Source organism: Bombina bombina, chromosome 3, assembly GCF_027579735.1.
Source record: "Bombina bombina isolate aBomBom1 chromosome 3, aBomBom1.pri, whole genome shotgun sequence".
In the NCBI taxonomy this organism is placed as follows: Eukaryota; Metazoa; Chordata; class Amphibia; order Anura; family Bombinatoridae; genus Bombina; species Bombina bombina.
The window spans coordinates 799,936,583-799,951,397 of NC_069501.1; the positions used below are offsets into that span (position 1 = coordinate 799,936,583).

General features: G+C 36.0%; 1 protein-coding gene across 1 annotated transcript in view; it reads left to right on the plus strand.

Moving 5' to 3' along the window:
- GABRA5 (gamma-aminobutyric acid type A receptor subunit alpha5) overlaps positions 1–14,815 on the plus strand; it is a 459,391-nt gene that overhangs the window by 159,395 nt on the left and 285,181 nt on the right. The window contains exon 5 of the mRNA XM_053705461.1: positions 5,973–6,055. Coding sequence (XP_053561436.1) covers positions 5,973–6,055 — 83 coding nt within the window. The remainder of the gene's footprint in view (positions 1–5,972; positions 6,056–14,815) is intronic.

Here is a 14,815-nt window from a genome sequence, read left to right on the forward strand (position 1 = left end):
TGTCACATAAAGAGCCCCTAGGACTTCAAATACTTATTCCTTCTGCTGTAAAGCTAAGCAAGTAAAGTAATTAACTGGTGGGAAAATAAACATAATACAAGATTTAGATGACTTTACAGACTGCTGGAATGACTCATCAAGGATTTCAAGTATAATTATATAGATAAAGACATAGATAAATATCTAATAAATCATTTATTAATTTCTTATGAGCCCTCTTTCTTATAAGTCCATGTCTATATAATAATCAAAAACTACAGGATATTTCCTATGTATAGAAGACCTCTCCAACATGTATTTATCCTCCTCTATGACCATTAATGGATACAAATGTTCTTGTTTCTCCTATGATATAGGGGTTTATCAAAGTCCTTTTTTCCCCAAATTCTAGGTATGCCTTTTAGTGGGCTTCTATGTGACACTGTGTAAAAACCTAAGCAACTAGCAGAATTATGTGATATTGTGGATTAGTCTCTATATTCCAATAAAATAATAGAGAGGGATTTAAGACTTCTGATTAAAATTAAAATGATAGCTTGTTTCCAACCAAAACATCTCATTCCCTTTCTCAAAATAAATGAATCACTATATAAAAGCAATAAACCATCAAGATGAATAGATTTATTTTATTTATAGAGGGTCTGTAAAATGAGTCAGAATAATCAAAATAATTATTATAATTATTATTAATTTTTTTCAGATCCCCTCTCTAAAAATAATTGAATATTCCCTATTACTTTTTGTAAGATATTTCAAAACATATAGAAATTGTTCTTTGAATAAAGGCTGATAAATGATAGATAGATAGATAGATAGATAGATGACAGATGATAGATAGATAGATAGATAGATAGATAGATAGATAGATAGATAGATAGATAGATAAATAGGCAGACAGTCTGATAGACAGACATATAGATGATGATTGATAGATAGATAGATAGATAGATAGAAGGCAAAAAATAATAATTTGAAGGCAGTTAAAGGACCAGTCAACACATTAGATTTGCATAATCAACAAATGCCACATAACAAGACAATGCAATAGCACTTAGTCTGAACTTCAAATGAATAGTAGATTTTTTTTTCTGATAATTTTAAAAGTTATGTCTATTTCCACTCCCCCTGTACCAGGTGACAGCCATTAGCCAATCACAAATGCATACATGTACCATGTGACAGCCAATTACAAATGCATATATGCTTATTCTGTGAATTCTTGCACATGCTCAGTAGGAGCTGGTGATTTAAAACTTTTAAAAATTTAAATATAAAAAGACTGCCATTTTTTTTAATGGAAGTAAATTGTAAGGTTGTTTAAAATTGCATGCTCTATCTGAAGAATTAAAGTATAATTTTGACTTGAGTGTCCCTTTAACATTAAGACAATTAAGGGCTTTTGAGTTATCATACACAGCCTTTGATATTTTCAGCTCACTTTACAGCAAGGTGAAATTTTGGCACTTTATGAAAAGTACTAATATCATAAAATGTGTCTATGTAAACAAATAATATGACCCTTTTTGAAAATTATGTTTATGATAAGATATAAAATAAATGCAATAATTACTTACTTACTTACTCATGGCATCTCATAACAGATCATTATATTACTTTTTTTAATTAAATATACTTTTTTTAAGTGTAACTTCATTTACAAATAAATAAATAGATTACATCATGAAATATTTTATAAAACAGTAATAAAGAAATCAGTTATAGAAATTATCGGCTAGGTTATGAGTTGTGTGTTAAGGTAAAAAAACAGCTTTAAGAGGTCCTAACACTGCTTTTTTACACCCGCTGGTATTACGAGTCTTGCAGGTTTAGGGGCACCGCACACTTCTTTGGCCTTACCGCAAAACGACTTATGTAAACTTCGTAAAGTCTTTTTTCTATGGGACTGTCCTGGGAGGCCAAAAAGTGAGCGGTACACCATCTACCTCCAAGATCCCTAACGCATTTAAAAGTCAGTAGTTAAGAGTTTTATGGTACAACGCCGTAACATAAAACTCATAACTAAAGTGATAAAAATTACACTAACACCGATAAACTACCTATTAACCCCTAAACCAAGACAATCCCGCATCACAAACACTAAAAGAAAATTTTTAACCCCTAATCTGCCGCTCCGAACATCTCCGCACTCTTGCCTCGCAAACACTAGTTAAATATTATTAACCCCTAATCTGCCATCCCTAACATCATCGCCACCTGCCTACATTTATTAACCCCTAATCTGCCACCCCCAACGTCGCCGCCACTATACTAAATGTATTAACCCCTAAACCTAAGTTTAACCCTAACACCCGCTAACTAAATATAATTACAATAAATCTAAATAAAAATTAATATTATTAGCTAAATAATTCCTATTTAAAACTAAATACTTACTTATAAAATAAACCCTAAGCTAGCTACAATATAACTAATAGTTACATTTTATCTAGCTTAGGGTTTATTTTTATTTTACAGGCAAGTTTGTATTTATTTTAACTAGGTAGAATAGTTACTAAATAGTTATTAACTATTTAATAACTACCTAGCTAAAATAAATACAAATTGATCTGTAAAATAAAATCTAACCTAAATTACAATGACACATAACACTACACTATAATTAAATAAATTAAATTAACAACAATTAAATAAATTAAATTAGCTAAAGTACAACCCCCCCCCCCACTAAATTACAGAAAATAATAAACAAATTACAAGATATTTAAACTAATTACACCTAATCTAATAGCCCTATCAAAAAAAAAAAAAAAAAAAAAAAAAAAAACCCTAGCCTAAACTAAACTTAAAAGGGCCTTTGGGGGGCATTGCCCCAAAGTAATCAGCTTTTTTACCTGTAAAAAAATACAAACAACCCCCCCAACAGTAAAACCCACCACCCACACAACAACCCCCCCCCCAAATAAAATACTAACTAAAAAAACCTAAGCTCCCCATTGTCCTGAAAAGGGCATTTGAATGGGCATTGACCTTAAAAGGGCAGTTAGCTCTTTTGCGGCCCAAACCCTAATCTAAAAAATAAAACCCACCCAATACACCCTTAAAAAACCTAACACTAACCCCCTGAAGATCGACTTACTGTTCTGAAGACCGGACATCCGTCCTCAAGGAAACGGCAGAAGTCTTCATCCAACCGGGCCGAAGTCCGACTCCTCAACGATGCCGGGAGAGGTCTTCATCCAAGCCTAGTGAAGTAGTCCTCCAGACGGGCAGAAGTTTTAATCCAGACGGCATCTTCTATCTTCATCCATCCGACGCGGAGCGGGTCCATCTTCAAGACATCCGACGCGGAGCATCCTCTTCAAACAAAGTCTTCTTACTTAATGACGGTTCCTTTAAGTGACGTCATCCAAGATGGTGTCCCTTAGATTCTGATTGGATGATAGAATTCTATCAGCAAATTGGAATTAAGGTAGAAAAAATCCTATTGGCTGATGCAATCAGCCAATAGGATTGAAGTTCAATCCTATTGACTGATCCAATCAGCCAATAGGATTGAGTTAGCCTTCTATTGGCTGATTGGAACAGCTAGGTAGTTATTAAATAAAACTTGTCTGTAAAATAAAAATAAACCCTAAGAAAGCTACAATGTAACTATTAGTTATATTGTAGCTAACTTAGGGTTTATTTTATAGGTAAGTATTTAGTTTTAAATATGAATTATTTAGTTAATTATAGGAATTTTTAGTTAGATTTATTTTAATTATATTTAAGTTAGGGGGTGTTAGGTGTAGAGGTTAATACATTTAGTATAGTGGCGGCGACGTTGGGGGCGGCAGATTAGGGGTTAATAAATGTAGGTAGGTGGCGGCGATGTTAAGGGTGGCAGATTAGGGGGTTAATAAATATAATGTAGGTGTCGGAGATGTTGGGGGCAGCAGAGTAGGGGTTCATAAGTATAATGTAGGTGGCGGCAGTGTCCGGAGCGGCAGATTAGGGATTAATAAATATAATGCAAGTGTCGGCGAAGTCAGGGGTGGCAGATTAGGGGTTCATAAGTGTAAGATTAGGGGTGTTTAGACTCGGGGTTCATGTTGGTGTGTTAGGTGTAAACATAAATTTTATTTCCCCATAGGAATCAATGGGGCTGCATTACTGAGTTTTATGCTGCTTTTTGGCAGGTGTTAGACTTTTTCTCAGCCGGCTCTCCCCGTTGATTCCTATGGGGAAATCGTGCACGAGCACGTACGACCAGTTCACCGCTCACTTAAGCAGCGCTGGTATTGGAGTGCGGTAAGGAGCAACATTTTGCTCAACGCTCACTTCTTGCTTTTTAACACCAGGTTTGTAAAAACCTGTAATACTAGCGCTGTAGGTGAGCGGTGAGAGAAAACTGCTCGTTAGCACCGCACAGCCTCTAACACAAAACTCGTTATCTGGCATATATTTTTAAAACTATGAACAAAGGCCCAGTAAACACAGTAGATAATCAAGCACTTAGTCTGAACTTCAAATGAGTAGTAGATTTTTTCCCCCTGACAATTTTAAAACTTATGTCTAATTCCACTCCCCCTGTACCATGTGACAGCCATCAGCCAATCACAAATGCATATACGTACCATGTGACAGCCATCAGCCAATCACAAATGCAAATGTTTATACTGTGAATTCTTGCACATGCTCAGTAGGAGCTGGTGACTCAAAAAGTTTAAATATTAAAAGACTGTGAACATTTTGTTAATGGAAGTAAATTGGAAAGTTGTTTAAATATTTATAAATAAATGTGCATGTCTGAGTTGGTCATAGATAAATGGGGTTTATGCAAAACAAGTTATTTATGCCATTGGTTAAAAGGCCAATATATTAAAAAATGACATGCTCTAATTCATTAGAGCATGTTATTTTAAAACTAGCAACACTGAACCTCTATGTGTTTAACCTCCACAAAACGTTGTTAAATGCATTGTTAAAGTATCTCTGCAAAACAATGCTGGTCCAAAGTGGAAACTGCCGCTTAAAGGAAGTATATGATTTTAGACAACTTTATAATTTTCTTCTTTAATAAAATGTTCTTTGTTCTCTTTGTATATTCTATTCAAACAACAGGGATGTATGCTTAGGTTCCAGCCATATACTATTTCCTGTTAGGATAATTGTTAGTCTAAACTTAGGTTTTTTTAATTTCATAGGTAAGTTTTTAGTTATTTTAAGATAGGGATATTGTAATTTTAATTTAAAGTTAAGGGGTCGTTATGTTTAGGGGTTAATAGTTTAATTTAGTTTTTTTTGCAATTTGGGAGGGCTGGTGGTTTAGGGGTTAATAGGTTTATTTAGTGGCGGTGATGTGGGAGGCCAGAGGTTTAGGGGTTAATAACTTTATTATAGTGTTGGCGAAGTTGGGGTGCGGGTGAATAGGGGTTAATAACTTTATTACAGTGGCGGCGATGTCGGGGAGTGGCGGAATAGGGGTTAATAACTTCTATTTGTGGCAGCGATGTCGTGAGTGGCAGATTAGGGTTTAATAACTTTATTTAGGTGTTGGCAATGTTGGGGGCGGCAGATTAGGGGTGTTTAGATGTGGGGTTTATGTTAGGGTGTTAGGTTTATAACTAACTTTTTTTTTCCCATATACATCAATGGGGTTGCAATATGGCAATCGCCATTCCGCGCTTCAGGTGTTAGTTTTCTTTCTAATGGGGGGTGTTTTTTTTGTCAATGGGGAAAGCGTGCACGAGCACGTCAAAGCAGCCCTTGGATTTTGTGCGGTATAAAGCTCATCGCCATCATATTGTATGCACAAGGCGGCTTTTTAGAAACTCGTAATGGCAGCGCTATGGAGGGTGAAATAATGCACCTTTTGTTGCGTTCGTTTTGCTCCCTCTGTAGTGCAAAACTTGTAATCTAGGTGAAAGTAATAATAATGTAGTGATGTTGTTATAGTAGATATAAACAACGTTTCATTAATAGAAGTATTTTCTGTAATAAATGTATTTGTTTCTTATGATTTTCGACAGGCTAACTATCTCTGCTGAGTGTCCTATGCAACTAGAAGACTTCCCAATGGATGCACATGCCTGCCCACTAAAATTTGGAAGTTGTAAGTTATTTGTCTGTAAACCTTATTTTATAGTATACCAGTGTTCATTGTGTTTATTTATTGATGTTTCAGTGATACATATTAAAGAAATATTGCATTTTAACTAATATAGGTAAATGGGTCTCACAGTAGGTAGACACCTGCCAATGAGAATATTATCTCACAAATATTTTAAATACATTCCCTATCATCTTAAATCTGTTGTTCTTTATCTGTGGCTGCTAAGTTAGAAACTTATCTGGTTAATGTTTAGGCGCCTGTTACAGGGATTGAAGCCCATTTTTTTATTTTAGCATTCTGTTATTAACAATCAGCTAGATTACGAGTTATGCGCGCTATAGGGAAATTAACGAATGCAACAAAAGTTGCGTTATTTAACCCTCTATAGCGCAGCCATTACAAGTTTTGAAACAGCCGGCTTGTGCATGTGATATGGGGGTTTTAAACTCCATACCGCACAAAATAAAAGCGCTGTTTTGACGTGCTCGTGCATGCTTTCCCCATAGACATCAATGGGTAGAGCGGGTTAGAAAAAAACCTAACATCTGCGATTGCGGAATGAAAAGCTCTGTAACACAGCCCCATTAATGTCTATGGTGAAAAATAAAGTTATGTTTCAACCTAACACCCTAACATAAACCCCAAGTCTAAACACTCCTAATTTGCTGCCCCCAACATCACCGGCACCTACATAATGTTATTAACCCCTAATCTTAGGCTTCCGATATTGTCACCACCTAAATAAAGCTATTAACTCCTAATCTGCCACCCCCAACATTGCCACCACTATACTAAAGTTATTAACCCCTATTCCCATGCACCCCAACATCACCCACACTATAATAATTCTATTAACCCCTATTCCACTGCTCCCCGACATCGCCGCCACTAAATGAAGATATTAACCCCTAAACCTCTGGCCTCCCACATCACTGCCACTAAATAAACCTATTAACCCCTAAACCGCCAGCCCCCACATCGCAACAACCTAAATTAAACTATTAACCCCCAAACTTTAACATAATTAAAATAAAGCTAAATTAAACTTACAATTATTAACTAAATAATTCCTATTTAAAAGTAAATATGTACCTGTGAAATAAAACCTAAGATAGCTACAATATAGCTAATAGTTATATTGTTGCTAGTTTAGGTTTTATTTTTATTTCACAGGTAAGTTTGTATTTATTTTAACTAGGTAGACTAGTTAGTAAATAGTTATTAACTGTTTACTAACTACCTAGTCAAAATAAATGCATACTTACCTATGAAATGAAACCTAAGCTTCCCTACACTAAAACCTAACATTACAAAATAAAATAACCTACCATTACAAAAAATAACAAACAAAATTATCCAAAACAATAAAAATGATTCCTATTCTAATACCCTTTTAAAAAAATGGCCTTTTGTAGGGCATTACCCTAAAGTTAAAAGCTCTTTTGCTACAAAACAAAACTAACACCCCCTAACAGGAACCCCCACCCCTAAACCCACAAAATAAAAATAAAGTAAAACCTAATCTACCCATTGCCCTGAAAAGGGCATTTAACTCTTTTTTCCTGCCCTTAAAAGGGCATTCAGCTCTTTTATGAAATGCCCAAGCCCTAATCTAAAAATAAAAACCCACCCCAAAACAAATAAAATACATTACACAAAATAACAAAAAAATATCAAAAATAATAAAAATTATTCCTATTCTAATACTCATTTTTTAAAAAAAAAACACCCCAAAATAAAAAAACCTAATCCAGAATAAACTACCAATAGCCCTTAAAAGGGCCTTTTGTAGGGCATTGCCCTGAAGTTAAAGTTTTTTACCTGAAAAAAATATATATAAACACCCACTAACATTACAAACCCCCCCCAAACCCACAAAATAAAAAAACTATCTAAAAAAACCTAAGCTAGCCATTGCCATGAAAAGGGCATTTGTATGGGCATTGCCCTTAAAAGAGCATTTAGCTCTTTTGCATTGCCCTGAAAAGGGCATTTAGCTTGTTTATGAAAAGCCCAGACCCTAAACTAAAAAAAAAACCTTAAAAAAACCTATCACTAACCCCCGAAGAACCACTTACAGTTTTTGAAGTCCCGCTTGAACAATATTCATCCAGGCGATGAGAAGTCTTCATCCAAGCGGTCTCTTCTATCTTCATCCTGGCGGCACGGAGCAGGTCCATCCTGAAGATATCCGACACGGAGCATCCTCTTCATACGGTCGCCCCTGTACACTGAATTTTCAATGCAAGGTGCGCGATTCAAGATGGCGTCCCTTGCATTCCTATTGGCTGATTTGATTTTGGAAATTCAAATCAGCCAATAGGATAAGAGCTACTGAAATCCTATTGGCTGTTCAAAACAGCCATTAGGATGAGAGCTTCTGAAATTCTATTGGATGTTCAAATCATGGGCTTTTTTATTTTTATAGGGCTATTAGATTAGGTATATTTTGCATAATTTTGTTTGTTATTTTTTTGTAATTTAGTGTTTGTTATTTTTTGTAATTTAGTATTTTTTTTGTAATTAGATAGTTTGTAATTTTTAGAGTAGTGTTAGGATTTTTTTAATGTGTATTTTAGTTTAATTTAATTTGTAGTTAGTTCAATTTTAGTTTAATGCTTATATTATTTTTATTGTTAGTTTAAACTTTATTTTTTAATTTGACAGGTAAGTTTTAATTTAATTTAAGATAGGGAAATTGTAATTTTAATATAAAGTTAGGGGGGCGTTAGGTTTAGGGGTTACTAGTTTAAATTAGTTTATTGGGATGTGGGGGCTTTCAGTTTAGGGGTTAATAGTTTAATTTAGTATATTTCTTTAAGGGGGGCTTGCGGTTTAGGGGTTAATAGGTTTATTATAGTGGCGTCGGTGTAGGGCTTAATAACTTTAGTATAGTGGGGCGATGTGGGCGGACGGCAGAATAGGGGTTAATAATATTTAAATAGTTTATGCAATGCGAGAGGGCGGAGGTTTAGGGGTTAATAACTTTAGTATAGTGGTGGTGATGTCGGGCAGCGGCGGATAGGGGTTAATAATTTTTAATACTGGCGGCGATGTCGGGAGTGGCAGATTAGGGGTTAATAACTTTAATATAGTATTTGCGATGCAGGAAGGTCTCGGTTAATAGGTAGTTTATGGGTATTTAGTGCACTTTGTAACAGTTTAGTTATGAGTTTTATGTAATAGTTTTGTTGCTCTCAGATTGCGAAACGGATCTTGTTGGTATAGGCTGGAATGCAAGCTTTTTAGCCTCACCGCAAAACTCGTAATGGCAGCGCTATGGAGGTCCCATGAAAAAACGTAATTTTTACGTGTGTGGGACTGACGTTGCGTTACAGGCTAAAAGGCTTTCAGTCCAGCTATACCAACAAGACTTGTAAAGGCTGCAGTGTTAATTTAACGCTGAAATTACCATTTATTCAGCGTTAAAACACGAACGCAAAACTCTTAATCTAGGTGAATGTTTCTTTCTCTTAGTATCCATTGTTGAAAAGTATACCTAGGTCAGCTCAGGGACAGCAATGCAGCAATGCACTACTGGGAGTTATCTTCTGACAGTTGACTGTACATATTTGCTGCTTGTAATTCTCTCACCTGATATGTTCAGCTAGCTCCCAGTAGTGCTGCACCTTTAATAAAGGATACTGATTGAAGCAAATTTTATAGGAGAAGAAAATCGGAAAGTTGTTTAAATTATATAAAATGTTAGGTTTCATGTCCCTTTAGCCCCTTCGCTGCTGTGAATTTCAGAGAAAAACTTGCCAAAGATTTTTTAGCATTTTTGCAATCATACCCTGATAGCAAAATAGAGTGCCCACTACTTTCACTATTACCACTACCCCTACCTTACATAAGCCTCCTCTCAGCCCTTCTCATCAATGATAGCCCCCTTTTTCCTCAAACATTAAAAATACTTTATTTCTACAAGTTATATTAAGTTATAATAATTATGTTTTAACGCAGCAACTTTGATTTAATTCCAAATTTAGTGAATATTTCTATCAGCACATTTTTTAAACAGATTTTTTTAAAGGAACACATTATTTATAATAGATCAAATAAAATATATTTGTTTTTATTAAACTATAAATTATTCTGAAATAATCCATTGGACATACACCACTTATCACAGTGTGGTGTATAAAGGCAAATTTCTACAAAATCCTTAATAGGATAATCACAGGATTAACAACATCATAAAATCATTACCACAGATAGGGGCAATTTGTCCCTTAAAGCTGATAATATACCTCATATCATTGAGGTATAACAGCATTAATGTATTTGATTTACAAATAGTTTCTACCAAGGATTTCTACACCATATAGATTTTTTCTTTTCCTTAAATGTATGTTTGGAGGGTAAACGTGATGGACTGGCCAAGCATGTCTCCAGACCTAAACCCTATTGAGCATCTGTGGGGCATCCTCAAACGGAAGGTGGTGGAGCGCAACGTCTCTAACATCCACCAGCTCCGTGATGTTGTCATGGAGGAGTGGAATAGGACTCCAGTGGCAACCTGTGAAGCTCTGGTAAACTCCATGCCCAAGAGGGTTAAGGCAGTGCTGGAAAATAATGTTGGTTACACAAAATATTGACACTTTGGACATTTCCACTTAGGGGTGTACGCACTTTTGTTGCCAACGGTTTAGACATTAATGGCTGTGTGTTGAGTTATATTGAGGGGACAGCAAATTTACACTGTTATACAGGCTGTTCACTCACAACTTTACATTGTCTACATAGTTAAGCTCCGTACCGCACAAAACCCAAGGCCTGACTTGATGTGCTCGTACACGTTTTCCCCCATAGACATCAATGGGGAGAAAGTGTCAGAAAAAAACTAACACCTGCGATCGCAGAATAGCAAATCGCCGTAATGCAACCCCATTGATGTCTTTGGGGAAAAGAAAATTACATTAAAACCTAACACCCTAATATAAACCCCTAGTCTAAATACCCCTAGTCCGCCCCCCGACATTGTTGTCACTAAATAAAGTTAAAACCCCTAGTCTAAATACCCCTAGTCCGCAGCCCCCAAGATTGTCGTCACTAAAGTTATTAACCCCTAATCCGCCGCTCCACGACATCGCCGACACTAAATAAAATGAATAACCCCTAATCCGCCACCCCCACCGACACTAAATAAACCTATTAACCCCTAAACCGCCAGCCCTCCACATCGGGACTTTTAAATAAACCTATTAACCCCTGAACCACCGGGCCCCCACATCGCCAACACTATAATATAGTATTAATCCCTAAACCGCCAGCCCCCCACATCGCAACTAATAAACTAAACCTATTAACCGCTAAACCGCCAGCCCCCCACATCGCAAAACACTAAATTAAACTACTAACCCCTAAACCTAAAACCCACCTAACTTTAAATTAAAAGTTACAATATAACTATCTTAAAATAAATAAAAACTTCCTGTGAGATAAAAAAAATCTAAGATTCAACTATAATTTAACCTAGCACAACTATTCTAAAAAAATAAAATAAACTACAAATTAAAAATCCTAAATTACATGATTAAAAAACCTAACACTACAAATAAAAAACCTAAATTACAAATTTAAATAAACCTAACATTACAAAAAAAGCTAAAATAACGAAAAATAAAAAACACTAACACCTAGTTTACGAGTTTTGCGCTAGAAGCTGTGCAGTGCTAAAGAGCAGTTTATGCTCACCGCTCACTTGCAGACAGCGCTGGTATTACAGGTTTTTACAAACCTGGCGTTAGCCGCAAAAAAATGAGCGTAGAGCAACATTTTGCTCCACATCTCACCTCAATACCAGCGCTGCTTACGTTAGAGGTGAGCTGGTAAAACTTGCTCGTGCACGATTTCCCCATAGGGATCAATGGGGGAGAGCCAGCTGAAAAAAAACCTAACACCTGCAAAAAAGCAGCGTAAAGCTCCTAACGCAGCCCCATTGATTCCTATGGGGAAATACATTTTATATCGACACCTAACACCCTAACATGAACCCTGAGTCAAACACCCCTAATATTACACTTATTAACTCCTAATCTGCCGCCCCCGACATCGCCGACACCTGCATTATATTATTAACCCCTAATCTGCCGCTCCGGACACCGTCGCCACCTACATTATACTTATGAACCCCTAATCTGCCGTCCCCAACATCGCCGACACCTACATTTTATTTATTAACCCCTAATCTGCCGCCCCCTATGTCGCCGCAACCTACCTACATTTATTAACCCCTAATCTGCCGCCCCCAACGTCGCCGCCACTATAATAAAGTTATTAACCCCTAAACCTAAGTTTAACCCTAAACCCTAATACCCCCTAACTTAAATATAATTACAATAAATCTAAATAAAATTACTACAATTAACTAAATAATTCCTATTTAAAACTAAATACCTATAAAATAAACCCTAAGCTAGCTACAATATAACTAATAGTTACATTGTATATAGCTTAGGGTTTATTTTTATTTTACAGGCAAGTTTGTATTTATTTTAACTAGGTAGAATAGTTATTAAATAGTTATTAACTATTACAATTACACCTAACACTACACTACAATTAAATTAATTACCTAAATTAAATACAATTAATTTCAATTAAATAAAATTATCTAAAGTACGAAAAAAAAACACGCTAACTTACAGAAAATAATAAACAAATTACAATATATATATATATATATTTTTTTTTTTAAACATTTTTTATTGAGGTTTTTAGCACATTAACAAGAAAAAAAATTAAGAATACAAGGTATCAACAAATCAAAGTAGTTGGGAGAGTATACAGTAGGCTAGTATCAAATTTCAACACCCACTGAGCGCTCATCAGAACTTATAAGTCAAGTATACTCGTTATGATATATAAAGTAGTAATAGGTAAAATAGTCACTGTGAGCAGATAACATAAACACCAGTGAAACCTCATTTTTCAATACAGGTATATAAATGGGGTAACTGTGGAATGGGCCACTCATGGGCTCAGAGAATTAGAAGCTAGGTGGTGAGTGATAGTTACCTGGAGGTCACTCTTGGACCATATGATAACCGAGAAGGGGGGGATTCAGCAGGCAAGAGCTGCTCTAAGATTGGGAGGGGGGGGGGGACGTGTCCAGGGAATATAATGACAGGCAAAGGTATACTCATAGGGGTTATCATCTAATTGAAAGATAGACATCTGACGCGGTGCATAAGAAACGTGTTGGCTATGGCCAGTATTTTGTATTTTTATTGGGCTGACTGTTACAGGTAAAGGTATGGGCCTGCCGGTTTAAAGAAATGGGAAGGGGGTGCTATAGTCTCCTGACAAAAGATACACAGGTATAGTTTAAAGTAGGATCCAAGGTAATGACTATAGCTATGACCAAACCGATGGCTCCAACTTCGTCTATTAAGGTCTGGATAGCTATTATATAGGAGATATGTACAGTTTGTTGTGGTTCAATAAATAATAGGATATATTCATAAGGATATGTTACCTGGAAACATGTATCTGGTCATATAAGTCTGTATCAGAGTCTTTACAAGGAGAGCATCTAGGAGAAATGTAGGCAAATCCCTCATGTACACACTAGGCTTCTATAGATATTAGGTGAATACAGTTAGACTTATTGAAAAATAAAGTGTGACAGATATAAAACAGCATAAATTACAACACTTTACTGATGAGATCTCTGGTATGGAGTTGCGGGAGGGCAGCAGGTAAGTATGCACAGTAGATAACTAGGTGTGCTGCAGAGTGCGAGTGTCAGGGTCTTTTGAGTTAAACCCTCTCCTTTCCTTTACAGTCCAGACATATGATGCAGGGGCAATCAGGTCAGCTAATATGGCAACGTGTCAAATGTGGCTAACATATTTGAGAGCAATTATAGCCTAATGAGTGGCGGATGGAAAGGGAGGCGTGTTAGCAAGTATAAATATAGAGTATAGTCTATCTAGGAGGGGATATAGAGGATAGAAAGAAAGAGGAGGAAAGTGGACTGCAATTGTGGGAAGAGAGAAGTCGCAGATGTGTGTGGTTTTATACGAAGAGATCAGACTGTAGATGGGGTCATGAAAATGTAACGTTTAGGGTTAAGACCACTAGGAAGTGAAAATGAGATAGGATTCTATTGGGATTGACTGCATGAGACAGGATGAGATTGGATTATAATAGCTTGATACTGAAACTGGTATGATAAGTCCAGAAGGGGTATAGTATGTTGACAGGCACAATCAGGGTGGTTAAACATGTAGCCTAAACCCCCCAGGAGTAAAACAATATAAGTGCAGTACACACCTGTATGGGTGGATAGAGATAAGGAGTGGGAAAAGGTATTGCTTCAGGTACATAACAAATATGAAGAACCACAAATAATAGTGTGCAAACCAATGTTCAACCTGGGGGTTATTCTACACATAAGAAAACCTGATAAAAAGGCATATGGGCTATGTGCCCACATATTTTAAAGTAAATTAGTAGGCTTATTTTAAGAATAAAATGGCTTACAATAAAGATCTTGGGAGAGCAGTATAATACACAGATGATAGGAGCAGTCTATAGCTACCCAATATGAACCATATGTCTAAAAGCCTGTAGTCCAACAATAACATAAACATTTAAATAATCTTCTAATCCAAACAGTAAAGGGAATAAAAAAAACAACAGAATTATTTAGGCTCAGCTCAAACATGAATATAAACTTAAGTCCCTTAGGGCTGAAGAAGGAGACTTTGAGATCGTAGATATATCCTTCCTAACCCCCTCCTATTCTAGTGC